The 27,575-nt window shown below is 35.9% G+C and overlaps 1 protein-coding gene across 1 annotated transcript in view; it reads left to right on the top strand.

Moving 5' to 3' along the window:
• Positions 1–27,575, top strand: part of BANK1 (B cell scaffold protein with ankyrin repeats 1) — a 313,964-nt gene that overhangs the window by 58,401 nt on the left and 227,988 nt on the right. The window contains exon 3 of the mRNA XM_086704503.1: positions 23,819–23,973. Within this exon, the coding sequence (XP_086560629.1) occupies positions 23,819–23,973 (155 nt within the window). The remainder of the gene's footprint in view (positions 1–23,818; positions 23,974–27,575) is intronic.

The following is a 27,575-nucleotide window of genomic DNA, read 5'->3' as shown; positions in this document are numbered from 1 at the left end:
AATATAACAAAATATTAATCTATGGAAACATAGATTTAAATGGCAACGATAATTACACAGAATTGTGCAAAATATTGATGGAGGGAGAAGCAAAAGTAAGTGTTTCAGAGATGAGCTACAAACGGATGGACTATTAAGAAAAATGGAAGACGTTATGAAATTATAATGAAGATTTTTCTAGTACTTCATATGAGGAATTATTTTTTAAAAACTTTTTATAAATCATAGAGTTAAAAGTTAAAAGTTTCAGAGTTAAAAGTCACCTCAAGTAATATCTTCTCCAACATTGTTACTGACAGATAATATAATTAGACCTGAAGACATTACATTATCTGCGCTGGTCCCCTGCTGTCACACTGGGGAGGAATTTGGGAAAATCCATGATGAGTCAGAACGTTGGCTCCTTCCTTCTGAAGTTCCATTCTGGAATGGCACTAGTGCTTGCATGAGAAAGCTTATTACTTGTCTTTCATTTCCTGTTCATGATTGATCCATCATTCCTTACATTTTCGACAAAATATTTTCTGATGTTCACTGATGAATTTCTATGAGTCAAGCTCTATTATTATAACAATGTAAATATTTAATTGTCACAAAACCAGTGAGATCCAGACACTTGTACCATTTGATTTTCAGGTAAAAATACAAACAGGAGGGTAAGAAAATGACAGAACTGGTGGACCAGATACTTCCAGCCCCCGCATTTCCAATAAATCTCCACTAGTGAAGAAATCTGGGTTGATTTTTAAAAAATAACTTCTAGGGTACTTTGGGAATGTCAGACCATTTTTAACTTTTTAGATGTATGCATACTCAGCTCTAATCAGAATGTTCTTAAAATGTCTAGGTCTTTACATTTCAGAGTTTGGGATGAAAACTCTGTAACTAGAGTACTACTCTACACTACTAACTATTGTAAAAAGCAGTAACTAGAATGAGGTTTGCTGAGGCTATCCTGTCACAGGCGGTGAATCTTCTCCTTCCCCATCATCTCTATCTTCATTTGTGGGGAGAGGCTAAAGTTTCATAAAGCACTTCCAAATTCTAAATTTAATAGGAGTGTTAGGATGTGACATATTTGTGTCTTAGGCCCTGCATCTTGATTTACGTAATTCTTCAATTCCAGTTATCTTTCTCACGCTAAGCGAGCTTTAGAACATTTTCCTGTCTGAAACAGTATAGCAATACTTTTAAAAATTAAAACTTTTAAAGTAAATACGTTTCTGAATTTTCCATTCGAAACATTTCCTTTTTTTTATCCAAAATGTATGCTTTTTCATGTTAGGTATCATATTTCAAAATCGCTGATAAAAAAAATATTACTCACTTTTTCTGACCTACTATCTTCTGAGTATGTGTACCTCCCTCATTGATCTCATTTTATTATAATAAGAACTGTTTTCATGTTTCCTTATCACTATTACTTCCCTATTTTGTACTTTCTATGATAAATATTCTATCATATTAACAGATTCAACAACATAAAATGGTACACATAATGCCTTCTTTATATGCATATAAATCATACCAAATTTCTCTGATCATCATGCACTTAGACAATTTCTTTGTATTAGCCTTTTGATTTTCAGAATGTATTCCCACATTGCTAATTGAAACATTAGAATCAAGCATTCGTTTTCTCTTTTATTGTTACATTTAGATATTAAGAATTTTTTCATAGTTCTGAAGTCATTTAGATATAAGGAATGCTTATTCCATAGCCCAGAAAAGTCATATTTTCTATGTCTAATATCTGTCCTCACTTTCTATGATCATTTGTGAGACACCTGTCTTATTTCTTTTTCTTCATTACTCAATTTTACATGATTTTCCTTTGAAATATATGTATTGGCTATAAGGATCCTTCTTTTTCAATACATGTTTTCCCCTTTAGCTTGGTTGATTTTCTACTAAATGATGGTTTTAGCCAACTGATGTTTATTGAGTTTCTACTATGTGGCCAGTCTTTGGTAGTCACCTGAAGTTGAGGTAGGAACAGAGATTATCAGTTTCTACTATCAAGAGCTCACTATCTAATGAAAGAGAGAGGAAAATAAATAATATGTAAATAATATGATCCATGTGACACTTTCTAATGATATACAGTACATCCCAAGAGCTATGCTTATGGGGAAGTTGGGAAAAGTCTTCCACTGGGAGTAACCATTGATAAAAGAGTTGAAAATTAATTAGGAGGAAAAACAGGAGTAGGTACAACAGGCAAAAAGAAAAGAGCATACCTGAAAGAATGAAAGATTATGGTTAAATTCAGGAACTGGGGAGAAGATTGAAATGGCTGCAAGGGAGTAGAGCATTGTCACAGATGGAGCAAACAAAGTGGGTCGTGACGCTTTTCTTAGCTCTTAACAGAATCAAGTCAGCTGATGAGGCCCGCTTGCTAGACTTCTTGTGTGTGAAGCTGGGGATGGGAACGATGTATGTGAAATAGCAAAGAGTGTTTTCTCTTTCGTGCAAAGTAGAACCCTGTGGCCAAGAGTGCAGTGTTTGGAGTCAAAGTTTTGACCCCAGGTCTGTGACCTGTGACCTTTAAAAACTCAATTCTTCATCAGTAAAATCAGAAAATAATAGTATGCATCTCTTAGGATAATTGTGAGGATAAAAGGAAATTATGTATATAAATCTCTACCTAGGATATTTCAGACATAGTCCGAACTCAACATGTTACCTCTTATTTTTACCTCAACCCAAAAAGACTTCTTTTTAGGGCTTATCTGTCAACAAGGTAAGCCTTCCCTCAAAAAGAAACTTTTAGGCCTAACTGCAAACATTTATTTCTCATTTTAATATATCTCACTGAATAAATGAGGGAAAAAGTAAAACCTATTTTTGCATCAAAGGTGGGTAGATTCAATTTCTATGATTTTTATTCAAGGTGAGGAAAAGTCATGCTTGTATATAATATTTCTGAGAAAGTGAAAGTATCACTGAAAGTATCATTGTTTTTATATGAAAGCAGGCAATATCAAGGTCATTTTGTCTATTCACAAGAAAACATGAAACTAAAAGGTATAACACATCCTAAAATTATTTACCTATAGCATTAGAATTTTTTTTTACTTAATTTGTAAGTTAAAATAAAATCCTCAGGTACAGAGTCTCTACTGCTTTATGGAAATAGTCTTAGCTATATCAGGTTGAGATGTCAGTTGCTATTTAAAATATGTTAAATGCTGGGAGACATTTTTAAAAAACAGCAAGGAAAGTTTGCTAACATGGTTCAAGCCCGGCTTTTAGATAATTGTAAAGAATTTGAAGATACTTCAAAGAAAAAAAATCAGAAATGTTTCTTTCTCCTTCAAATCCAATTTAGATGGAGAAGAATCGTCATTACCTGTTGATAATGATTCCACATGTTTGGCATTATAAAAAGAGTCATTTTCTCTGGCAGCAAGAGTCAATCCAACAACACCTAAACTGCTCCTGGGAATTCTTTGTAAAATAAAACATTCTTGTGAGATAATTCAGTGAGCATCAAGACTGGTAAACACACACTCACACATGAACTGCCATTTCTATGTAAATTAGCAATCCTAATTGGAACATCAATTTAATGTCAAATGGAGTACACTCTTATGCTATCGCAAGAATTAATGCTTAGACATTTTCACTGGAGTTTTGGACCATATGTTGTTTTTAACAGCTCTGAAAATTTTGTGTCTTTGATTCTATCAGATCATCCCTGTGATAAATTGCCATATGTATGATTTCACTGTGGGTGGAGAGACGGTAGAGTATAGTGATTAGGGGTCTCTGAAGTCTGACTAGCTAGTTTCCTCTTTGTCTTCAGCAGTAACTAGCAATGTGGCCTTAGAAGACTTAATTCACTGCCCAGACCCTTATTTTCCTCATTTAAAACAGCAACGCCTACTCCATCTCCTTAAAGTACCTTTAGGCTTCCTGGCTTTAATTCACTCACCAGCATTTCTCAACATCTGCTGCTCTCAGCTTTTGACTCAGGTATTGTTTGCCTCCATCCACATTAGATTTCAAGGCTGGGAAGGAAGGCTTACCTCAGTATCCTGCACAACACCTGGCACATAGTTAGGGCTTCATAAATATTTGTTCAAAGAACAAATGAATTTATAAAATGAGGATGATATTTTCACCTGTCGGAGACTCTGGGTCTGGAGTTCTCTCCTGTCCGGCAGAGAGCAGATGCAGGATTGAAATGCGAGAGAGGCTAATGTCCTGGAAGAGGCAACAGCCCAGAGTAAGGGTCCTTGCTCCATTTTTATTAAGATCAGAAGGCTTACAAGTGTGATGGGCGTGCACAAAGAGATAATGAAACCGTGAACATTAACTCATGGGCATGGGGGGAAGGGGGTTTTGAAGATATGCGGTGTTAGGGGTTTGGATCAATACAAAACAAACTTCTGGTGCTGGGCAGAAGGTTGTTTACAGCAGACAGGGCCACCTCTGTTTACCTGAACTGGCCTGGGGGACCAGAAGGACTGTGCATACTACCTCAGGGTCAACAAGGCACCTTCCTTTTGCTAATTAGCTCCCCTCTGGGCAACTTCATCCTGCTATGTCCAAAGTCCTCTTTTCCTGTTTTTTTTGTCCTTCCTTCCAGTGAAAGCGCCTTTCTGCTATTGTAGTAAATTGGGGGTGGGGGGGGGGGGCGCTTCCATCTTGAATACCTAATCTTGTTTACCGAATCTTGGATGTTTATCATCCTGAGATTTCCTATTCCTCTACCTTTGTCCTATACCAGGGGCCTTTGCCCCCTTAACCTAGTCTTATTTACCTAGTCTTGTTTACCCAGATTTGGGTGTATGCATCCTATGGCTTTCCTATTGTTTATGCTTTTGTTAACCCATCAGTGCAAGCTCAGGAAATTCCTAAGCTTATTCCCCACAATCACCTACTTCAAGGAGTTGGTAGTAAGTGTGTTAATATATGGGGTGCCTGGGTGGCTCAGTTGGTTGAGCATCTGACTTTGGCTCAGGTCATGATCTAACAGATCGTGGGTTCAAGCCCCACGTTGGCACAGAACCCTGAGCCTGCTTTGGATTCTGTATCTCCCTCTCTCTCTGCCCTTCCCCTGTTCATACTCTCTGTGTGTGTCTCTCTCTCAAAAATAAACATTAAAAACATTTTTTTAAGTGTGTTAATATATGCAAAGCACTGAGAACACTACTTAACACATAGTAAATGTTCAGTAGTTGTTAGGTGTTGTTAATAATCCTGAGGAAGTTCGTTTATAAACATTTAGATCAAATCTCTATTTAAAATTCTCTTCCTTTCAGGCAGTGAATTGATTATAGCTTCCTTTTCATTTGCTAAACACCATCACTGAAATTCCAGCTTTCTGACAGTAATTTATGGCTGACCTTGCTACATTGGAAGAAGAAAAGTCAGGAATTAAATCTACTTGTGAAGACAATATATTTGCTCACTATTGATACAAGAGAAACTCAAGTCCAGTGGCAAGGGCGTGGAATTTGAAGTGAATGGTGATATTCTTATATATTTTTTCATGCTTCTATTATTTAATTTAATCTAATTATTCATTCATGGATGTTAAAAAAAAAACAATTCTCGTGACTTAAACATAGGTAATTCAAGCATACAACCTCTTTTTTCTAACTCTTTCCAAGGGCAGAACTCTCTCCAACTTTTAGGCATTGTAGAAGGGTGTGCCTTTCTAGTCTGTCTTGCTAGGATCCTGTTCTTGTCCATCTGGTAGCTTCTCTCGTTTTCTTTCAGCCATTGAATCATTCTCCAAGTCTAGCTATTCCATTGGCTGATACCCTTCTCTGCCCAGGCACTGAGGAAATCAGATTAGACACACTTGCCTTGCTCTTGCTTCCCTGCACTTGGCCCTTTCTTTGTAGTCTCCCAAAATCTACCACATTTGAATCTGTACCTATGTGTAAATACCTGTACCAAAGGCAATACCAACGTTAAAAACATTAGAATTGCCATTAAAGTGGGTGGTTCCCCTAGTTTCAAAAGGAAGACAATTAAGTACAGATCCTTCAGAGAGGCTGGCACTTCTCTGCTCTTAATCCACTTTCCCTAGCCTCATCTTCTTCAGGCATTTCCAATTGAAATATATTAACTCATCCATTTTACAAATTACTGTTGAGCATTTGTCATGTGCTCAACAATGAATAAGGTATTTCCTCAGTCTCGTGGAGACTGAAGGAAAGAGTGATAGGAGCATGGTTCCAATGACTAGAATGTTCTCCACTCAGCACTTTTATATTTAAGGCCCACTCTGTGAAGGCCAGTCTGAATGCTTGATCCTCACAGTGGCCTTTACCTTAACAGCCAACAAGTGGAGCATTAGTGTTCTTAGGACACAGACACACAGACACACGGACACACATGGACACACAGTTATTTCTCGCTAGTTAACCTAGTTAAAGCTTGAGGAGGAGTAATCTCAAATCATGTATAAACACTATGGAAATTTTATTTCCTACACAAGGATCAGAGGATCTTCATCATTTAATTTGTAAAATTTAAGATTTTGCTGTTGAATTTACTACTTATGGCCCTAGTACTTTCTTCCTGAGTTAATTTTATTAGTTTTCAATTTTGTAAACTCTTTTTGATACAAGGTACTGTATTGTCTTCACATTTTTGAGATGTAATATAAGAGGAATAAAAGATTCTGTTTGGCTGAAAAATTTATGGGTGATGAAAAGTTTCTGATACAGAATTTAAAAATTCTCTGCAAATAGTTTCAAATGGTTGACATAAATTCAGTAATCCAGCATTGAACAGGGATCATAGCTTTATGTGTGTGTTTAAAATAAAATACAATGTACGTGAAAATCTTGATTTCAAATAGCCATTGAAATACAGCCATACCCCTGTTTTACTGTGCTTTGCTTTATTGTGCTTCACAGTTAGTGTGAGGTTTTTTGTTTTGTTTTGTTTTTCAAATTTTTTTTTTCAACGTTTATTTATTTTTGGGACAGAGAGAGAGACAGATCATGAACGGGGGAGGGGCAGAGAGAGAGGGAGACACAGAATCGGAAACAGGCTCCAGGCTCTGAGCCATCAGCCCAGAGCCCGACGCGGGGCTCGAACTCACGGACCGCGAGATGGTGACCTGGCTGAAGTCGGACGCTTAACCGACTGCGCCACCCAGGCGCCCCTTGTTTTGTTTTTCAAATTGAAGGTTTAGGGCAGCCCTGAATCAAGCAAGCTTATCAGCACCATTTTTCCAACATTTGCTGACTTTGTATCTCAGTGTCACATTTTGGTAATTCTTTCAACATTTCAAACTTTTTCATTATTATTGTATTTATTTTGGTGATCTGTGATCAGTGATCTTTGACGTTACTGTTGGAATTACTTTGGGGGCACCATGAACCACACCCATATAAAATGATGGACTAAATGGATAAATGTTGTGTGTGTACTGTCTGCTCCACCCACCCTGCCTTCCCTGTCCTCTTCCTCTCCTTGAGCCTCCCCATTCCCTGAGACAAAACCCTATTGAAATTAGGCCAACTAGTAACCCTACAGTGACCTCTAAGTGTTCAAATAAAGGGAAGAGGTACATGTCTGTCACTTAAATTTAAAAGCTATACATAATTAAGCTTAGTGAGAAAACCCAGTTAGGTTGGTTGAAAGGTAGGCCCCTGGTGCCAGTTAGTGAAGTTGTGTATGCAAAGGAAAAGTTCTTGAAGGAAATTTAAAGTGCTACTCCAGTGAACACACAAATGATAAGACAGTGAGACAGCCTTATTGCTGATATGGAGAAATTTTTAGTATTCTGTGTGGAAGGTCAAACCAGCCATAACATTCCCTTAAGCCAAAACCTAACCTAGAGCAAGGCCTCTTCAATTCTATGAAGGCTGAAAGAGGTGAGGTGGCTGCAGAAGAAAAGTCAGAAGCTAGCAGAGGTTGGTTCATGAGGTTTAAGAAAAGAAGCCATCTCCGTAACATTAAAATGCCAGGTGAAGCAGCAAATGCTGATGTAGAAGCCGCAGCAAGTTCTCCAGAAAACGTAGTGAAGATTGTGAATAAAGGTGGCTACACTACACAATTTCAATGTAGATGAAATGACCTTTTATTGTTTTTTTTAATTTTACGGTTGATTTATTTTGAGAGAGAGAGAATGCACACACGTGGGATACAGGCAGAGAGAGCGAGAGAGACTTCCAAGCAGGCTCCACACTGACATAGTGCAGAGCCCAATGCAGGGCTCAAACTCAAGAACTGTGAGATCATGACCTGAGCTGAAATCAAGAGTCAGAAGCTCAACCCACTGAGCCACCCAGACACCCGGAAACAACCTTTTATTAAAAGAAAATGCCATTTAGGACTTTCATAGCTAGAGAAGAGAAGTCAGTGCCTGGTTTCAAAGCTTCAAAGGACAGGATGACTCTCTTGTTAAGGAGGTAATGTAGTGACTTTAAGTTAAAGCCAATGCTCATTTACCATTCCAAAAATTCTCTGGTCCTTAAGCATTATGTGAAATCTACTCTATCTGTACTCTATAAATGGAACAGCAAAGCCTTGATGACAGCACATCTGTCTGTACATGGTTTACTGAATATTTTAAGCCCAATGTTGATACCTACGACTCAGAATAAAAGATTCCTTTCAAAATATTACTGCTCATTGATGATGAATTTGGTCACCCAAGATTTCTGATGGAGTTATGCAATGAGATTAATGTTTTCATGCCTGTTAACACGACATCCATTATATAGCCCATAGATCAAGTAGAAATTTTGACTTTCAAGCCCTCTGATTTAACAAATACATTTCTTAAGGCTGTAGATGGATCTGGGCGAAGTAAATTAAAAACCTTCTGGAAAGGGTTCATCATTCTATATGCCATTAAGAACATCTGTAATTCATTGGAATATCACATCAACATTAACAGGAGTTTAGAAGAAGTTGATTCCAACCCTCATGGATGACTTTGAGAAGTTCAAGACTTCAGTGGAGGAAATAACTACAGTTGTGATGCAAACAGCAAGACAAATAGAATTAGAAGTGGAGCCTGAAGGTGTGACTGAATTGCTGCAATCTCATGATAAAACCTGAATGGATGAGGAGTCACTTCTTATGGATGAGCAAAGAAAGTGGTTTCTTGAGATGGTACCTACTCTTGATGAATATGGCTGTGAAGGTTGTTGAAATGACAGCAAAGAATTTAGAATATCACCTAAATTTAAGTGATGAAGCAGCAGCAGGGTTTAAGAGGATTAAATCCAATTTGGAAAAAGTTTTGTTATGGGTAAAATGCTATCAAACAGCATCACATGCTAGTGGGAAAGCATTTGTGAAAGGAAGAACAAATCGACATGGTAAACTACATTGTTGTGTTATTTTAAGAAATTGCCACAAGGGCACCTGGGTGGCTCAGTCGGTTGAGCATCCAACTCTTGATTTCAACTCAAGTCATGATTCCAGGGTCATGGGATTGGGCCCCATGTTGGGCTCCGCATGGAGCATGAGATTTACTGCTTGAGATTTACTCTCCCTTCCTTTGTACCTCTCTTCCACTCATGCGTGCACTCTCTCTCTCTCTAAAATAAAAAAAAAAAGAGAGAGAAAGAAATTGCCACAGTCATACCAGCCTTCAGCAACCCCACCCCTGATCAGTCAGCAGCCATCAACATCAAGGCAAGACCCTCTACCAGCAAAAGATTATGACTCATTGAAAGCACATATAATGGTCAATATTTTTTAGCAATAAAGTATTTTTTTAAATTAAGGTATGTACTTTTTTAAAGACATAATGCTATCACACTATTACAGACTACTGTATAGTATAAATATAAGTTTTATATGCACTAGTAAACCAAAAATTATTTGACTTGCCTTTTTGCAATATTTGCTTTGCAGTGGTCTGGAACTGAACCCACAGTATCTCCAAGGTATGCCCATATAAAGCATTATTATTATACCTAATAGAATAAATACATACAAGATTGTCCCATTTTACTTTTTTAAAAATACGCATTTGCGTTCTTCAAACGAAGGCTAAAAGAATATGTATCAAAAAGGTAGCTGGAGTTGAATCTCTAGGAAATGAAAGTATAGGTGATTTCATTTTTTTCTTTTTGTGTATTCTAAATTACATATAATGAATATTTATTACTTTTGTAAAACATACATAAATTTGATTATGAAAAATAAGATTGCTGCTGTCCTCTTATCCAATAAAAATGATTAATAATTTTTTGATGTTCATTTTTATCTGGTGACTAGCAAATTAATATTTATGGGTTGTTGAAAGTATATTATAAAGAACGAAAAAGAAAATTTTCATAGTGACTTTTATTCCCACCTCTCAGAAATAATCAGTTAAGATAATAGTGATTTTTCTTGTCATGTTATATATATGTACAAATAGTATATTTGTACAAATGCAAATAGTATATTTGTACATATGCAAATAGTATATTTGTACATAAATATACACTTACATATATGTATGCATATCTATATATGTGCATGTGTGTATACATATACATACACTTTTTTTATTCAGGTAACATAACAAAAATTGTCTCATGCTATTGCAACTTCATATAGAGCACTGATCTGACTATATATTCTATGAATCTCTATTCAAATTGTCTATGCGTTTTTCTTTTTTATTGTAAGAAAAGAATAACAAACTGGCAAATTGCTGAATATGTCACGTTTGATCGTGAATTACCATATCCTAGGTATTTCAATGGGATATTTCATAAGACAAAAAAAAACCCAACCATCTCTCTACTCATGAATTATATGTCCCACATATAATTTAACACTTGAAGTTAGAATGATCAGTTCATACACAAAATTTTCTTGTAGCCTAGATTTTGAAAACATAGCAATCAAATAGATTAAATTATATATTAAATGTATTAAATATTAAATAAATATTATTTAAATTTATTTAAATTATATATTAAAATTATTAAATTATTAAAATATATATATTATAAATTATATGTTAAAATTATTAAATTATTAAAATATATATTATAAATTATATATTATTTAGATTATGTATTAAATGTATTAAATATTAAATTATATATTAAATGTATTAAATATTGTGTATATATTTATGTATTAAATATGTATTAAATATTAAATACAATAACATTGTAAAAACTTTACAATGTTATTCCGTAAAGATAATGAATGAAAATCTGATGGTCAGTTTTGTTTGCAGTCGTATTCAACATATCTTGACTTTATTTCATTCTGGACAATCTACTTAAAGGGATTATCTTAATACATGTTGAAGCTCTTCAGAGAGGATATAATTAGAGTTTGTTTCATTATCTGGTCTTTCAGTTTCTTTATCTCAGTGCTTCATATATCCAGTTGTAGGAGACAATGTTGATAATATAACTAAAAACTAAAACTGCCTTAACAACTCTCAGAAAACATAAATAATGAAAATGTGTAGGAAAAGAGGCAAGCTTAGTGCTTTCTATGCTATGGTGATTTTCTCTAGCTTTGTTCAGCTCCTGTTTTTAGAGTTTTACTGACTGAAGCACAGAGGTACCTTTTTAAAAAATTTTTTTAAATTTATTTTTTAATGTTTATTTATTTTTGAGAGAGAGAGAGACAGAGAGAGACAGAGCATGAGCAGGGGAGGGGCAGAGAGAGAGGGAGACACAGAATCTGAAGCAGGAACCAGGCTGTGAGCTGTCAGCACAGAATCTGATATGGGGCTCAAACTTACAGACCACGAGATCATGACCTGAGCCAAAGTCAGATGCTTAACCGACTGAGCCACCCAAGAGCCCCAAAATATTTTTTTTTAATTTTTTTTGTAATGTTTATTGATTTTTTGAGAGAGAGAGTGTGCAAGCAGGGGAGAGGCAGAGAGAGAGAGAGAGGCACAGAATCCAAAGCAGGCTCCAGGCTCCGAGCTGTCAGCACAGAGCCCAACGTGGGGCTCGAACTCACGGACCGTGAGATCATGACCTGAGCCGAAGTCAGACACTTAACTGACTGAGCCACCCAGGCGCCCAAATATTTCTTATTTAGTGTCCATTATAATGTACAACATACAACAAAGATTGTTTAAGAATGCTACTGACTAGACTAATATGTTGGTGAAAATTACATCTCTTTGTACAGTACATTTGTTTTTTTAATTTCTTGGAGAAATATGTGTTTACTTACCTGAATGGTGGAAAGTACTGTAGTCTTGGGTATGATAATTAAAACTCCAGAGAAGCATGCTAGATTCTATATGGTCTTAAGCATACTTAATAAAATCAGCAGCATTGTGATCATAGAATCATTTACCAAGATTATAAATCTGACAAAAACAATGATGTTCACTTGTTGAAATTTCAGGGAAATGATGCAGTCCTTTCTAATAATAGTTGGATTATAAATTGAGAAAGATTGATTTAGAATATTTTGAAAATATAAAACATTGGTTTTATTCATTTTGATACAAGAAATCAGAAAAAAGAGAAGTAAACTAATATTGAATGTCTATTTTAGGCCTGGCACATCATACATATTACTAAATGTATTGAAAATAGTCCAACAAGAAAGGCACTATTTACCCTGTTAAATAATTGAGGACATTGAAGCTCATAGTACATATTACTTTTCCCAAGGTTACATGGAAGGACAAGAGGGTTTTATTTGCAGTAGGTATATTTCTTCCAGATTAGTTTCTGTTGTTGTTTCCAAATCATTTGTGATGAAAAGTGAATCTTTGGTTTGTCTATGAATGATTGTTAGATTTGAAGAGTCTTTGGGCATTTAGGAATAACTTTTTTGAATTTTTTTCAAATCAGTGTAACAAAAGCAATTCAAACATGATAGAAATAAAAGATTTCACTTTTTGGGGAGCCTGGGTGGCCCAGTCACTTGGGCGTCCGAGTTCGGCTCAGGTCGTGATCTCCCCATTCGTGAGTTTGAGCCCCGCCTCGGGCTCTGTGCTGACAGCTCAGAGCCTGGAACCTGCTTCAGATTCTGTGTCTCCCTCTTTCTCTGCCCCTCCCCTGCTCATGCTCTGTCTCTCTCTGTCTCAAAAATAAATAAAACATTAAAAAAAATTTTTTTTAAAAAGATTCCACTTTTTTTTTCAATCCTTAGTTTTGTTGATTATTCAAAAACCTGTCCTCATGCCACATGAGGGTTTAATCAATTGACAGATACATAGAAACAAAATTTTAAAAGTCTATGCTAAAGATTTTTCTTTGAAAAAAAGATATTATGAAAGGGTGTCTGTTTTGAAAGCACATGAGAAGTTTTAAAAATTACGTATATACCAGTTTTTGTGACTTAATTCATAAAGGAAAGTTTATTTTCTAGTGCTTTACTATTTTATGATGTTTTACTATTTACTAAGTCTGCAATGCAATTTTACTAGTTGTTAAAAAAACACAAAGTTATCTTGCCTTAAGCTATCTGTTATTATTTTTGCCTAATATTAAATTCATTTTGAAAGAGAAGAGTCATTCTTCTAGACAATATCTTTTGGAATTGCTTAGATCACTTTAACATAGAGGTGATTTGAGAAAATCTGTATAGTGTAGTATAGTATTTCACATACTAATTGCAGAGCAGTGTTTTTCTATCCATTTTTATGTCATGACCCATAATGAAAATAATCTTTTCTATTATTTCATTTACATGTGCAGAGGAGGGGTAGAGGACCATGTGCTCAGTATGTAATCTTGATCAGTTCATTTTATTCATCAATTATTCTTGATAATTTAAATAATTCAATTATTTGAAGAATGTTTATATAGTTCGGTCTATAAAACAAATACATTTTCATTATAGAAAAATACATATTATGTCTGAGATATTTTTAGTTAATATTATTATTAATATATATAATAAAATTACCAATAACCCCTCCAGTCATAAATAACTACTCTTGATATTTGTGGAATATGTATATATATATGTAATATATACATGTATGTATATTATATTTGTATATGTATATATTACATATGTAATATACATATATTTGTATGTATATATGTATATACATATATATATATGCCAGTGTATTCTTATGCATTCAGGAATATATTTTGAATCTGTACCACATAGTTCTGTATATGTATCGTTTCTTTAACGTTTATTTATTTATTTATTTTTTTTTTTTTGGGACAGAGAGAGACAGAGCATGAACGGGGGAGGGGCAGAGAGAGAGGGAGACACAGAATCAGAAACAGGCTCCAGGCTCCGAGCCATCAGCCCAGAGCCCGACGCGGGGCTCGAACCCACGGACCGCGAGATCGTGACCTGGCTGAAGTCGGACGCTTAACCGACTGCGCCACCCAGGCGCCCCGTATCGTTTCTTTAAAAGACTATTTTTTTAGAGCAGTTTTATGTTCACATCAAAATTGAGAGGGAGATACAGAGATGATATACTGCCTGCACCCCACCCCTGCAACATGCCTAGCTACCTTCATTATCAACATCACTCACCAGAATGGTACAGCTTTTACCATTTAAGGATGGACCTACATTGACGCATCATAATTACCTGAAGTCCATAGTTTACTTTAGGATATACTCTTGGTGTTGTATGATCTATGTGTTTGGACAAATGTATAATGACAAGTACCTATCATTATGATAGCATACAAAGTATTTTCACTGTCCCAAAAATCTTCTGTGCTCTCCCTATTCATCTCCCCACCCTACCCAAGATTCCTGGCAACCACTTATCTTTTTACTGCCTCTATAGTTTTGCCTTTTCCAGAATGTCATATAGGTGGTATAATACAGTATGTAATCTTTTCAGGCTGACTTCATTCACTGAGTAATATGCATTTAAGTTTCTTCTATGTCCTTTCATTGTTTGATACCTCATTTCATTTTAGCTCTAAATAATATTTCATTGTTTGGATGTACCACAGTTTATCCATTCACCTACTTAAGGACATCTTGGTTGCTCCCAAGTTTTGGGGTAAATACCAAACAGCATGATTGATGAATTACATGGTAAGACTATGTTTAATTTTGCCAGAAACCACCAAACTGTTTTCAAAAATGGCTGTACCATTTTGCATTCTCATCAGGAATGTATGAGAGTTCATGTTGCTCCAAATCCTCACTAATATTTGATATTTTTAGTGTTCAGATTTTGGCTGTTCTATTAGATATGTAGTGCTCATTGTATTTTTTTTTTAATTTCTCATTTACCTGATTACATATGATGCAGAGCATCTTTTCACATGCCCATTTGCTACCCGTATATCTTCTTTGGTGAGGTATTTGTTAAGTTTTTTGGCTTATTTTCTAATGTGTTTGGTCATATTCTTATTGTTGAGTTTAAGAGTTTTTTTGTATATTTTGCAGAATAGTCCTTTATTATGTATGTCTTTTGCAAATATTTTCTCCCAGTGTATGGCTTATCTTATAATTCTCTAGATATTATTGTCTTTTGTAGTTTTTTTTTTCCATTTTAATGAAGTCTTGCTTATTAATTACTTATTTCATAGATCATGTCTTTGGTGTTATATCTAAACAGGCACCACCATACTCGAGTTTTATAGCTTTGCATCATAAATTTTCGTCTATAATCCATTCTGAGTTAGTGTTTGTGAAGGGTGTAATGTTTATATGTAGATGCATTTTTTTTGCATGTAGATTTCCAGTTGTTCCAGCACCACTTTTTGAATAGACTGCCTTTGCTCCATTGTATTGCCTTTGCTCCTTAGTCAAAGATCCAAACACCATTTTTATGTAGCTCTATTTCTCAGCTCAGCTCTCTATTCTGAACAGCTCTCTATTCTGTTCTAATCTTGTTTGTATTTTCTTTTGCCAAGACAACGCTATCTTTTCTTTTTTTTTTTAATTTTTTTAATGTTTATTTACTTTTGAGAGAGAGACACAGAACGCGAATTGAGGAGGGGCAGAGAGAGAGCGGGAGACACAGAATCCGAAGCAGGCTCCAGTCTCGGGCTGTCAGCATGGAGCCTGACGCAGGGCTCGAACTCATGAATCACAAGATCATGACCTGGACCGAAGTTGGACACCCAACCAACTGAACCACCCAGGCACCCCAAGACCACACTATCTTGATTGTTGTAAATGTTGAGGTTGCATAGTGTCAGTCTTCCAACTTTGCTCTCCTTCCATATTGAGTTGGCTATTCTGGGTCTCTTGCCTCTCCATATAAACTTTACAATCAATCTGTCCATATCTATAAAGTAACTTGCTGAGATTCTGATTGGAATTGCATTGAATCTATAGATTAAGTTGAGAAAAACTGACATCTTGACACTACTGAGTCTTCCTATCCATGAACATAGACTATCTCTCCATTTTTTTAGTTCTTATTTGATTTTGTTCATCAGAGTTTTGTAGTTTTCATCATATAGCACTTATACATATTTTGTTAAATATATTTTGTATATATTTTGTTAAATGTATACTTAAGTATTTAATTTTGAGGGGTGCTACTGCAAATGGTATTGATTTTTTTTTCAAATTTCATTTGTTAGTTTATAGAAAAGCAATTACTTTTTTGCATATGAACTATATATCTTGCAACCTTGTATAATCGCTTAGTAGTTTCAGGAATTTGTCAGTGCTTTTGGATTTGCAATGTAGACAACCGTATTTCTCCCAACAAAGACAGTTAATGTCTTCCTTCTAAATCTGTGTTTTGTTTCCTTTTGTTGCCTTAATTGCATTAGCAAGAACTTCCAGTAAAATGATGAAGAGTAATAGTGAGAGGGACATTCTTGCCTTCTAAATAATCTTAATGGGAAAGCTTGGAGTTTCTCACATTAAACATGATGTTAGCTGTAGGGTTCCTGTAGATAATCCTTATCAAATTGGAAAAGTTTCCCTCTATTCCTGGTTTACTGAGAGTTTTTATTAATGCTTGGTATTAGATTTTGTCAAATACTTTTTCTGCATCTATTGATTTGATCATGTGATCGTTTTTACTGTTTAGTCTATTGATGTGATGGTTGTTAATTGATTTTTGCATGTTTAACAACTTTGAATAACTGGGATAAATTTCACTTGGTCATGGTGTATAATTCTCTTCATTCTTCATTGGATTCAACTTGCTAATATTTTGTTGAGGATGTTTGTGTCTATGTTCATGAGAGATTGGTCTATGGTTTCTTGTAATATCTTTTCTATAATGTCTTTCAATATTCTTTCTTTCTTGTAATATTTTGGTATTAGGGTAAATCTGGCCTCGTAGAATGAGTTAGGACATAGTACCTCTGCTTTTAACCTCTGAAAGCAGTTGTAGAGAATTGGTATATTTTTTTCCTTAAATGTTTTGTAGAATTCACTAGTTAACCTATCAGGGCCTGGTGATTTTTTGCTTTGGAAGGTTATTTATTAATTATTGATTCAATTTATTTAATACAAAGAAGCTGTAGACCTATTCCTATTATCTATGTCTTTTTGTGTGAGATTAGGGAGATTATGTCTTTCCAGGAATTAGTCCATTTCATCTATGTTACTAAATTTGTGGACATGGAGTTATTTTAGTATTCTTTTATTATCCTTATATGTCCATGGGATTTACAGTGCTGTCCCCTCCCCTTATTTTATTTCTCATGTTAGTAATTTGTGTCTTCTCTCTCTCTATCTCTTTTCTCTCTTTAGTAAGTGTGGCTAGCAGCTTATCAATTTTACTGGTTTTTGCAAAGAACCAACTTTTAGTTTCTTAATTTTTTCCTATCGATTTCCTGTTTTGTTTCATTGATTTATACTCTAATTCTGCTCTAATTGGTTCTTTTTATCTGCTTACTTAGTATTCAATTTCATCTTCATTTTTTTAGTTTCTAAAGACAGAAACTTGGATTTGGTCTTAGAACTTTCTTCTCTTCTAATACATGCACTCAATACTGTAAATTTCCCTCTAAGTACTGTTTCCGCTGCATTTCACACATTTTGATAAGTTGTACTTTCATTTTCATTCTGATTAAAAATATTTTTGCAATTTCTTTTTTCAAATTTATTCTTTGACCTCTATGTTATTTAGAAGTATGTTTAATCTCCATATATTTGGGGATTTTCCAGTTATCTTTCAGTTATTTATTTATAGTTTAATCCTTTGTAGACTGAGAGCAGACATTGTATGCTTTTTTTTTGTTGTTGTTGTTAAAATGTGTTTTGTGGCCCAAAATGTGGTTTATCTTGGTTCATGTTCCATGTGAGTGTGAGAAAAATATGTATTCCTTTGTTGTTGAATGAATTAATCTATAGATATTAATTATATGCAGTTTGTTGGTGGTATTATTGAGTTCAGTTATACCCTTACTGATTTTCTGCCCGCTGGATCTGTTTCTGAGACAGATGTATTGAATTTTCTAACCATGAGAGTGGATTCATTTGCACTTCTGTTAGTTTTTGCCTCACACAGCTTGATGCTCTGTTGTTAGGCATGGGCACATTAAGAATTGTTAAGTATTCTTAGAGAATTGACCCCTTTATCATTACATAATGTCTTTTTTATCCCTGATAACTTTCCTTACTTTATGTCTGCTCTGTCTGAAATTAATATAGTTACTCCTCTTTTCCTTTGATTAGTATTAGCATGGTATATTTTTCTCTATCCATTTAATATTAAGCATTATATATCTTTATATTTAAAGTGGATTTCCAGTATACAAAATATAGTTATGTCTCATTTTCTGATCTGCTCTGCAATCTCTGTCTTTTTATTGGTGCATGTAGATCATTGACATTCAAAGTGATTACTGATATAGTTGGATTGATGCCATATTCGTTACTGGTATTTTTTTTTTTTTTGGCCCTTGTTCTTTGTTCCTATTTTTGTCTTCCACTCTTCATCTATCTTTTGTGATTTTAATTAAACATTTTATTTGATTCCATTTCCTCTCTCTTTTTAGTATATCAGTTATTCTTTTTTTGTCACTTTTTAAGTGGTTTTCCTAGAGTTTGCAATATACATTTACAACTAATTGAAGTCCACTTTCAAATTACACTATACCACTTGACAGATAGTATAATAACCTTATAATAAGAAAATAATCCTAATTCCTCCCTTCCATCCTTTTTATCACTGCTGTCATTCATTTCATTTATCTGTAATATATATAATATACCTTAAGTTATACACACACACACACGCACAAGCATACATACTCAAATACACCGTTGTTATTGTTATTTTGGACAAATTGTTATTTGTTAGATCAATCACCATTAAGAAAAATAAATGTTTTTATTTTACCTTCAGTTATTTCTTCTTTGATTCTTTTCTTTATGCAGATCAGAGATTCTGACCTATATTATTTCCTTCTTTCTAAAAATCTTCTTTTATCTTCTCTTGAAGGTGGCAGCAGTTACTAGCAACGGATTATCCTAATGTTTGGCTATCCCAGAGAGTTTTTATTTCTTTTTCACTTTTAAAGGATAATTTCATAGGGTGCAGAATTTTTTTTGTGGTTTATTTCTTTTACACTTTAAAGATTTCACTCTACTCTCTTCTTGCTTACGTAGTTTCTAAGGAGAAGTCAAATATTCTTGTTTTTGTTTTTCTACATGTAAGTTTTTTTTCCTCTAGGTCATTTAGGATTTTTTCTTTATCTTTGATTTTCTGCAGTTTAAAATTTTTTTAATGTTTATTTATTTTTACACACACGCGTGAGAAAGAGAGAGAGAGAAAGAGAGAGAGAGAGAGAGCAGGGTAGGGGCAGAGAGAGAGGGAGACCCAGAATTTGAATATATTCTCCAGGCTCCGAGCTGTCAGCACAGAGCCCAACATCAGAACTGTGAAATCATGACCTGAGCCAACTTCAAACGCTTAACCCACTGAGCCACCCAGGTGCCCTATTTTCTGCAGTTTGAAGGCAGTATCCTTAGGTGTATTTTTATTTGATATCTAACATTAGTTTGGAGAAATTCTCAGTCATTATTCTTTGAAATATTTCTTCTGTTCCTTTTTTTTCTTCTACTTCTAGTATTCCCATTACATGTATGTTACACCTTTGTAGTTGTCTCACAGTCCTTGGATATTCTTTTCAGTTTTTTTTTTTTTTTTAAGGTTTTTTTGTTTGTTTGCTTTGATGTATTCTCTAGCTCAGATTCCTTCCTCAATCATGTCCAGTCTACTAATAAACCCATCAAAGGCATTCTTCATTTCTGCTACAGTATTTTCAATCTCTAGCATTTCTTTTTGATTCTTTTGTAGGAGTTCCATTACTCTGTTTACGTTACCCATCTGTTTTGCATACTGTCTACTTCATACATTAGAGCCCTTAGCATATTAAATCAGAGCTGTTTTAAATTCCCAGTCCGATAATTCCCACATCCTTGCCATGTCTGGTTTTGATGCTTACTCTGTCTAATCAAATTTGGTTTTTGGCCTTTTGATATGCCTTGTCATTTTTCTCAATAGATATGATGTACTAGGTAAAAGGAACTGCTATAAATAGGCTTTTGGTAATGTGGTTCTGAGATGTGGGGGAGGGGAAGCTTTCTAGAGTCCTATGCTTAGTTAGGTTTTAGTCATTTAGTGAACCTATAGCTCTGAACCATGAACTTCATGAGACTGCCTTAGTTTCCGCCCCTTTTATGTGGGACAGCATGGCTACAGAGGGCTGCTGTTGGATATTTCTCATCCCCAGGTCACTTAGACTCTGAGAATACCCCAGTAGATTAGGCTGTCATTAACCAGTCTGCCCTGAGGACAAACCTTTCTTAGAAGAACAGAGTGCTATGGAGTATTTCAAAATGATTTCTTTTCCCCTCCCCCTGCCAGCAGCAGGAGGGGAATTTTCTCTAATATTTTCTGTGGGAATCTAGTCAAGCTCCTGGAGGTAAATCTCAAAATAATGTGGAGGCCCTCCTTCAGCTGGATTCCTTTGCAGTTTTTAACTCTCAGACTTGCCCACACTGGGCATCAATTACAGTTGTGGTTTTCCTACCCCGGCACTGGTTCCTGGGTGGTTTGCAGTCCTAAGTCTACTCTGTAAGTTGAGACTCCCTGTACTTCCCTGACTGTCTCTCCAATTTGGGGGACAGCGGTTTGTTGTGAGTCCACCCCTTTCTTAAGCATCAAAGAAGACCGGTGATTTTTCAGTCAGTTCAGCTTTTTGTTAGGAGAAGTGTTGATTTCCAAAGCTCCTTACATGTGGAACCTGAAACCAGAAGTCCTATACTTCTTATTTTACTACAATAAGAACCTACTAACTTGGGTTCTTAAGTTGAAACTTTTTCAGTTATATTACGGACCTGTTTCTTATCAGTAAATACTCTCTGATAGAATTTTCATTGGCGACAGTATCTTTTTCACGGTGCAGATTTTTATCTAGTCCCTTATTGCTTAAACTGCTTCCAATTTTTTGCAGTATACACGGTGATTCTGTGAAGGTTCATGGAGATAAATCTTTTTGTATAGTCATGATGATGTCCTCAGGGTAAATAAAATAGCTCTTCTTAACCTAATACCACAGAGGAATTAGCAGAAAACATCTAGATGCTGCTGTGCTAGAATAATTTACACCCCCTTCTTCTAAAGTGTGTTAAATAAAATGGTTTCCTTGCTCTTTCATCAATTCACAAAATGATCGAGCCAGTTCAAAACAACCTTTCACTCTTCTGGGATGTGTGTGTGTGAGTGTGTGTGTGTGTGTGTGTGTGTGTGTGTGTGTGCACGCGCGTGTGTGAGAAAGAGAGAGAGACAGAGAGAGACACAGACAGAGACAGAAAGAAAATGAAACCGTTTATGAAATTGTAAAGAAATAAAGGCTATTTTTATAGCCTTAGTACTAAGAAAAATCTGGAAATCCCAGATTTTTTTTTGGTTTTATTCTGCAACTTTCATAAGACAGAACAAAACCAGAAAAACCACTCTCTTTCTTAGATGTGGCATGCGGATGTTCCTCTCTAGAGGGCATGTCTTTTTGTTATTCTGTTTCACTGACAGAATTATCTATGTGAAACTGGCAACTTCACTTTTTTTGGGGTAAAATAACCAAATTCTAGCTACTTCCATCTATACTGCCTTTGACTCTTCTTCCTTTTTATCCTGTCAGTGTCCTTTAGCCACAAACCGCTAGGAACACACCTGCACTTGAACTATTTGGACTTTTTGTTAGTTGCAATGAAGAGAAGGCACACCATGGAGAACTATGGGCCATCTCAATATGGCTATTAGAAAAGACTTACTGTAGGATTTAGGCTTGTTGTTAAGTGATTTGAGGGAGGTTTCAAGAAAGCAGGGGTTTGCTGTAGTTTGCTTGCTGTCAGAAAGCAATTGTAATGTTATGATTTGGTATATTAGTGATCTTTATCCAAAATAAGGTGACCAACTGTCCCAGTATGCTTGAGACTGAAGGGGTTCTTAGGATACAACATGTCAGTGCCCAAACCAGGAAAATTCCCAGGAAAACTGAGAGGAGTAGGTTACCCTAACTAGAGGGCAAGAGAAAAAGAGACAAAGGCTGAAATTGGTAAAGAAGTGATAGCTAGTGACAGGAGCTAGGATTTGGGATGTTTGGTCATTCTTTGTGATTTAGGCAGTGCTCATGTTTTCGCTTGGATTCAGACTTGACTACAAAGTGTTCTCACCCCCGACTTGACCCACCATGGAGGCAGAGTGGCCATGTCAGATGTTGATGTTCTGTGAAATTGTTGATTTCACTAGGACACTGGGCCGGCTCCCAGCCAACACCAAGGTTTTTACACAGTCTTGGGGAGGTTTCTAGCTATCAGGGGCTAGTTTCTTTTTTTCCCCAATTATCTTCTTTGTGGACTTAGGAATACTTTTGGGGTTGACTTAAGAGTTTACAGATGCAATCTAGTTGTTAGAGACTCGGTTTCAGCCACATTGGTCTGTACTCTAATGAGAGGCGTTTGGGCTTTGAAATATTGAGTAATAAAAAAATTATCCTTCACTCTTAACACAACGTGTTTTTCTTCAATAGAAAAACATGTTTTAATGACTAAGACCAAATGCTAAATTACTAAATGTTAAAACAAAAAAATCAAATATCCTTTCCCCTTAAGATTGAAACTCACATTAACATATTTCACTGTTCTAGTAATGCTGCCATAAAGAAAGCCAATTTTTTGGTATAGAACACACTTGTCACAGAACATATCAACATTTGGATGAATACTGATATTTCACTCTTAAACCAGTGTTGTGCAGAAATACTAGTTTATAAAGTGACATTTCCCAATTTTGCTTTTTTGTTTTTAAAATTAGAAATCTTTTTCACTCTTAGGTGGATCCTGAGAAGCTTAACAGAAACCCATGGGGGAGGGGAAGAAAAAAAAAGAGGTTAGAGTGGGAGAGAGCCAAAGCATAAGAGACTCTTAAAAACTGAGAACGAACTGAGGGTTGATGGGGGGTGGGAGGGAGGGGAGGGTGGGTGATGTGTATTGAGGAGGGCACCTGTTGGGATGAGCACTGGGTGTTGTATGGAAACCAATTTGACAATAAATTTCATATATTAAAAACAAATTAGAAATCTTTTTGAAGTACAAATAATTGTTCTCATTTAAAATAAAATAAATTTCCTTACTTACAGTCATTGAAAAGAGATAGTTCCATCTTTTTCAGGTGTGTTAATTTAATGTTAAGAAAAAATATTACATGGTGGTTGGATTTTTTTTCGGGGGGAACTTTAAACTAGTAGGTGAACATATATAGTTGGTTTAGATTAGTCACTAAGGTTATAATAATACTAGTTAAATTGTGAAGTGTTATTTTAATTATTAACATTGGTTCAGTTATTTTCAACTCAGTTCTGTTGTCCCATATATTAATCCAATTGATTGTTTAACATTTAGTCTTTAAAACAATGGAGGGAATAATATGACCTTAACCATATTATAATTGTGATGTAGTTCACATTCATGTACTTTTCTCCAGGTTCTGATGACTACCTTGAGGTCAATATTCCAACAGACCTAAAAGTGGAACATTCTGGGGAAATAAGTAAGAGACAGGAAATTGAAGAATTATCAAAAGCTTCAAGAGATACCATACCACAGGCAATTGTGCTTCCTGCTGAAATTCCATGTGAGGTCAGTAAGAAACTTTGTTATTTAAGTGGCTCTCTTGTTTTCATAATAGAATGTGGGCTCTAAGATAGTTGGGTACTTTGTTCATGGCTGTGTCCTCAGAATCCAAAACACTCTCTGGCCATTAATAGGTATTTGGTAAATATTTGTCGAATAGTTAAATATTAAAGAATATATGAAAGCTTCATTTTATCAAATGTTATTTGGCACATTGCAAAAAGATATATAATTGCTATATATATAAAGCTACTTAAGAATTTTTTATTTCATTTTAACCAGATCAAGGATTTTATTCCTATAAGTAAAAACATATTCTTGAATAGAATTTGAAAACACTTATTTTCTAATATCACCAGTTTTTCAATTATTAAACATATACTAAAGGCCTGTGTTATTAAGTGGAAATATCGTAAGAGTTGGAAGAGTTGGTCCTTTCAGGAACAGAAGTATAATGGAGCAAGGAATGCAGTGTGGACTTCTGAGAAGGTGACTATATGAATACATGTCTTCCTGCTAAGTCTTCATTGAAATGGACTACTAAAATAAGCACACTGGTAGAGCTTGGCCTGAATCTGTATCTCCATAATCTCCAGACAGTGACCCTCAGTGTCTGTGTTGTCCTTCAGTGGGACAAGCCAAAGACACTCCTGAGCCTTAGGAGTTGCATGAAGGGATCCTTCTGGTAGAAGCCAGTAGATGTATGCCACTCAAGGACAGGGGTTGCGATTGTCTGTCTGCTGAGTGTCTTGAGGAAGAGAACCCCCAATCTTGCTGGTATTAGCAGTCTTGGGGGAAGCCGAATTTTCTGTGCAGTTGGGCAAAGTCTAATCCCTTCACCCCTAGACCCGTTACTTAAGCAGAAGAATCATTGCTTTAAGCGATTATGGTGTTCATTCCAAAGAAACAACAACTTCTTTGACACTACCTTAGACACTCCAGGAACTGAATCGTTCAAGTTTGAGGGAACCAACACATGTAGCCAGGCAAAGAAAAATTACAACTCGCTTAAAGGACTCAGGAACTTGAGGGAGGACAGGCTGAACAATCAGAACCTGTGGCTCCGAGTGAGTCAGAAACAGCGGAAGAGAAAGAAATAAATATAAAAAATTGTAATAAACAGAAATGAGAATTATTCTCAAGGAGGTAATATCAACACAAAAAAGAAAAAAAAACCCTCTGGAACTAAACATTGCTCACTGAGAATTATGCAGTGTGTGTTAATAGCTGCTTTGAAAAATACATACAACAGTAAATTTGTTTTAATTTTTTTAATGTTTGTTTATTTTTGAGAGAGAGAAAGACAGAGTGTGAGGGGAGGAGGAGCAAAGAGAGGGAGACACAGAATCTGAAACAGGCTTCAGGCTCTGAGCTGTCAGCACAGGGCCTGATGCAGGGCTCCAACTCCCAAACCGCGAGATCATGATCTGAGTTGAGGTCGGACACTTAATCGACACCCAGATGCCCCAAGTAAATTTTGAATAATATGAAACCGTCCCCATTATTAAATTTGCAGAGAAATTGAAATCTAAAAATTAAACCCCACTGCCCTCCAGGCTGCAATAGCTCAGGTAGATGGTTGGGTAGAATCAGGGTACTTTCAAAAGCAGGATCATGGGCTGTCTTTTATTGACATGGATACAATTCTTTCAGACTTTCTGAAGTTAAATTATTTCAAAGCTCACTTAGGTACCCCACATTTTAAGGAATCTTAAGAATTGAAAGGTCATACGAGATTACTTTAGCACCAGCCCCACACACTAAAGAATTCAAAATAAACTAATTCCCAGACAAAAAACAGTTGTCCCAGCCAAAATCTTATGCTCTCGGAACCTAGATTTTAGTACAATCTGAGTCCATGTAACAATGGCCAAGTACCAAAGGAAAGATCATTTGTATCCAAATGAGTGAAAATCATGTTTCAGATTTGCCAGGGTAACTTTCAGTCAATGCTGGTTGTCTGAAAGCACAACCTGTGAACTTACTCATTTCTGAGACATCTTCCATTCGGTGGGTGAGCGGAGACAACCGAATATATGGCCTCCTCCCAGTAAGTGATACTTGAGACTTTGCCACCATCTTACAAAAGTTAGGGGGTGCCTGCGTGGCTCACTCGATTGAGCATCCGACTTCGGTTGGCTCAGGTCATGATTTCCCAGATTGTGAGTTCGAGCCCCACACTGGGCCCACTGCTGTCAACGCACAACCTGCTTTGGATCCTCTGTCACACTCTCTCTCTGCCCCTCCCCACTTGTATGCTCTCTCCCTCTCAGAAATAAAATAAACATTACAAAAGCTAGAAATTTACAGTGCTAAATTGCCAGTCACCAGGTCTTTTGGGAAACATGCCTCTTTCACACCCAGCACCTTTGAAATCTATAAAGTGCCCTTCTAGTTTTGGGTTTCCAGTATGCCAGCGCTGAGTTGAATAACTCTATGTAGTGGCATGATCTTCATTCTCTTTGACTAATGGAGGGTGGGGGTAGGGGTAAGGTCCCTCCTGCTGCTGCTTCTTGCTGTAAAATTAATTGGGTCTGTGGACTTGCCTCGTAGAGGTTCCCTCCCTGTTCCCTCACCTGTGCTGGAGAATCAGCTTTAGTAGATTGTTCAACTGAGGCTGTAGGTAATTTTGCTGCTACTTTTGACCCCGGGAGCATGGGAGTGTTGATCCCTCTGCCTATTCGTCATTCCAAGCATTGTTCCTTTCTATGGATTTTAGATTTCCTAAGCCTTGAAAATCTTGTGCCACTCTAAAAACAGCAGAAAATACATTTTCTTCAACATTGTTTTTCATGTGGTAGTGAAGATAGGCCTCCAGTGTTCTGTTTATGTAAGTTATTCCCTGTCTCTTTGAGAAATACCTTGGTAGGTCTTAAAGGTGCAAATCTACTTAATTTGGCTTCTTCTTTTACCTTTTCTAGGATTAGCATTCTGTGCTATATTTTAGTATTTTTATTTATTTATTTATTTATTTATTTATTTATTTATTTATTTATTTTGTTATGAGCCAACACATTTGTTTTTCTAGCATATTCCTCTTGATTTTATCTTGTGGAGTAATTGATCGTGAGAGATACGATGTCCAAGTTCTAAGCCTGTCAGACACATTCATTGTATAAAAGAGACTTATCCAACTTTATGTCCCCAATGAGAAATCCACCTGGGAGGCATTCTTCCATTGGAATAACATATAAACTAGAACTGGATCTGGCCTATTATTTGTTAGCTTCTCCGCCCTATGCTGTGTATTACTACAAAGTCCAAATTTCATTAATTCCTCAGACAAACTCCCTCAGAGCGGTGGTTCTCATCTGGGAATGATTTTGCTCCCCCTGCCCCCAGAAGGGATTTGACAAAGCCTGCAGACAGTTTTGGTTGTCATCCTGGGGGATTGCTACTGGCATCTAGGGGTGGTCCCCACAACAATGACTTCTCTGGTCCCAAACCGTCAATAGTACCAACGTTAAATCCTGTCTCCAAGGACAGGAGATACATTTATGGCCCTTACAGTAATAAACTTCCTTCACATCACCTAATAATGGCATCAAGAATTAGTGCTCCCCTTCAGAGGCTTTTCTGCAATCCGCTCAGTTGTTCTGTAATCACTC

Source organism: Puma concolor, chromosome B1, assembly GCF_028749965.1.
Source record: "Puma concolor isolate L17-30 chromosome B1, mPumCon1.1.hap2, whole genome shotgun sequence".
Classification (NCBI taxonomy): Eukaryota; Metazoa; Chordata; class Mammalia; order Carnivora; family Felidae; genus Puma; species Puma concolor.
The sequence above is the reverse complement of the archived record's forward strand: the minus strand, read 5'-3'. Positions and strand labels throughout refer to the sequence as shown.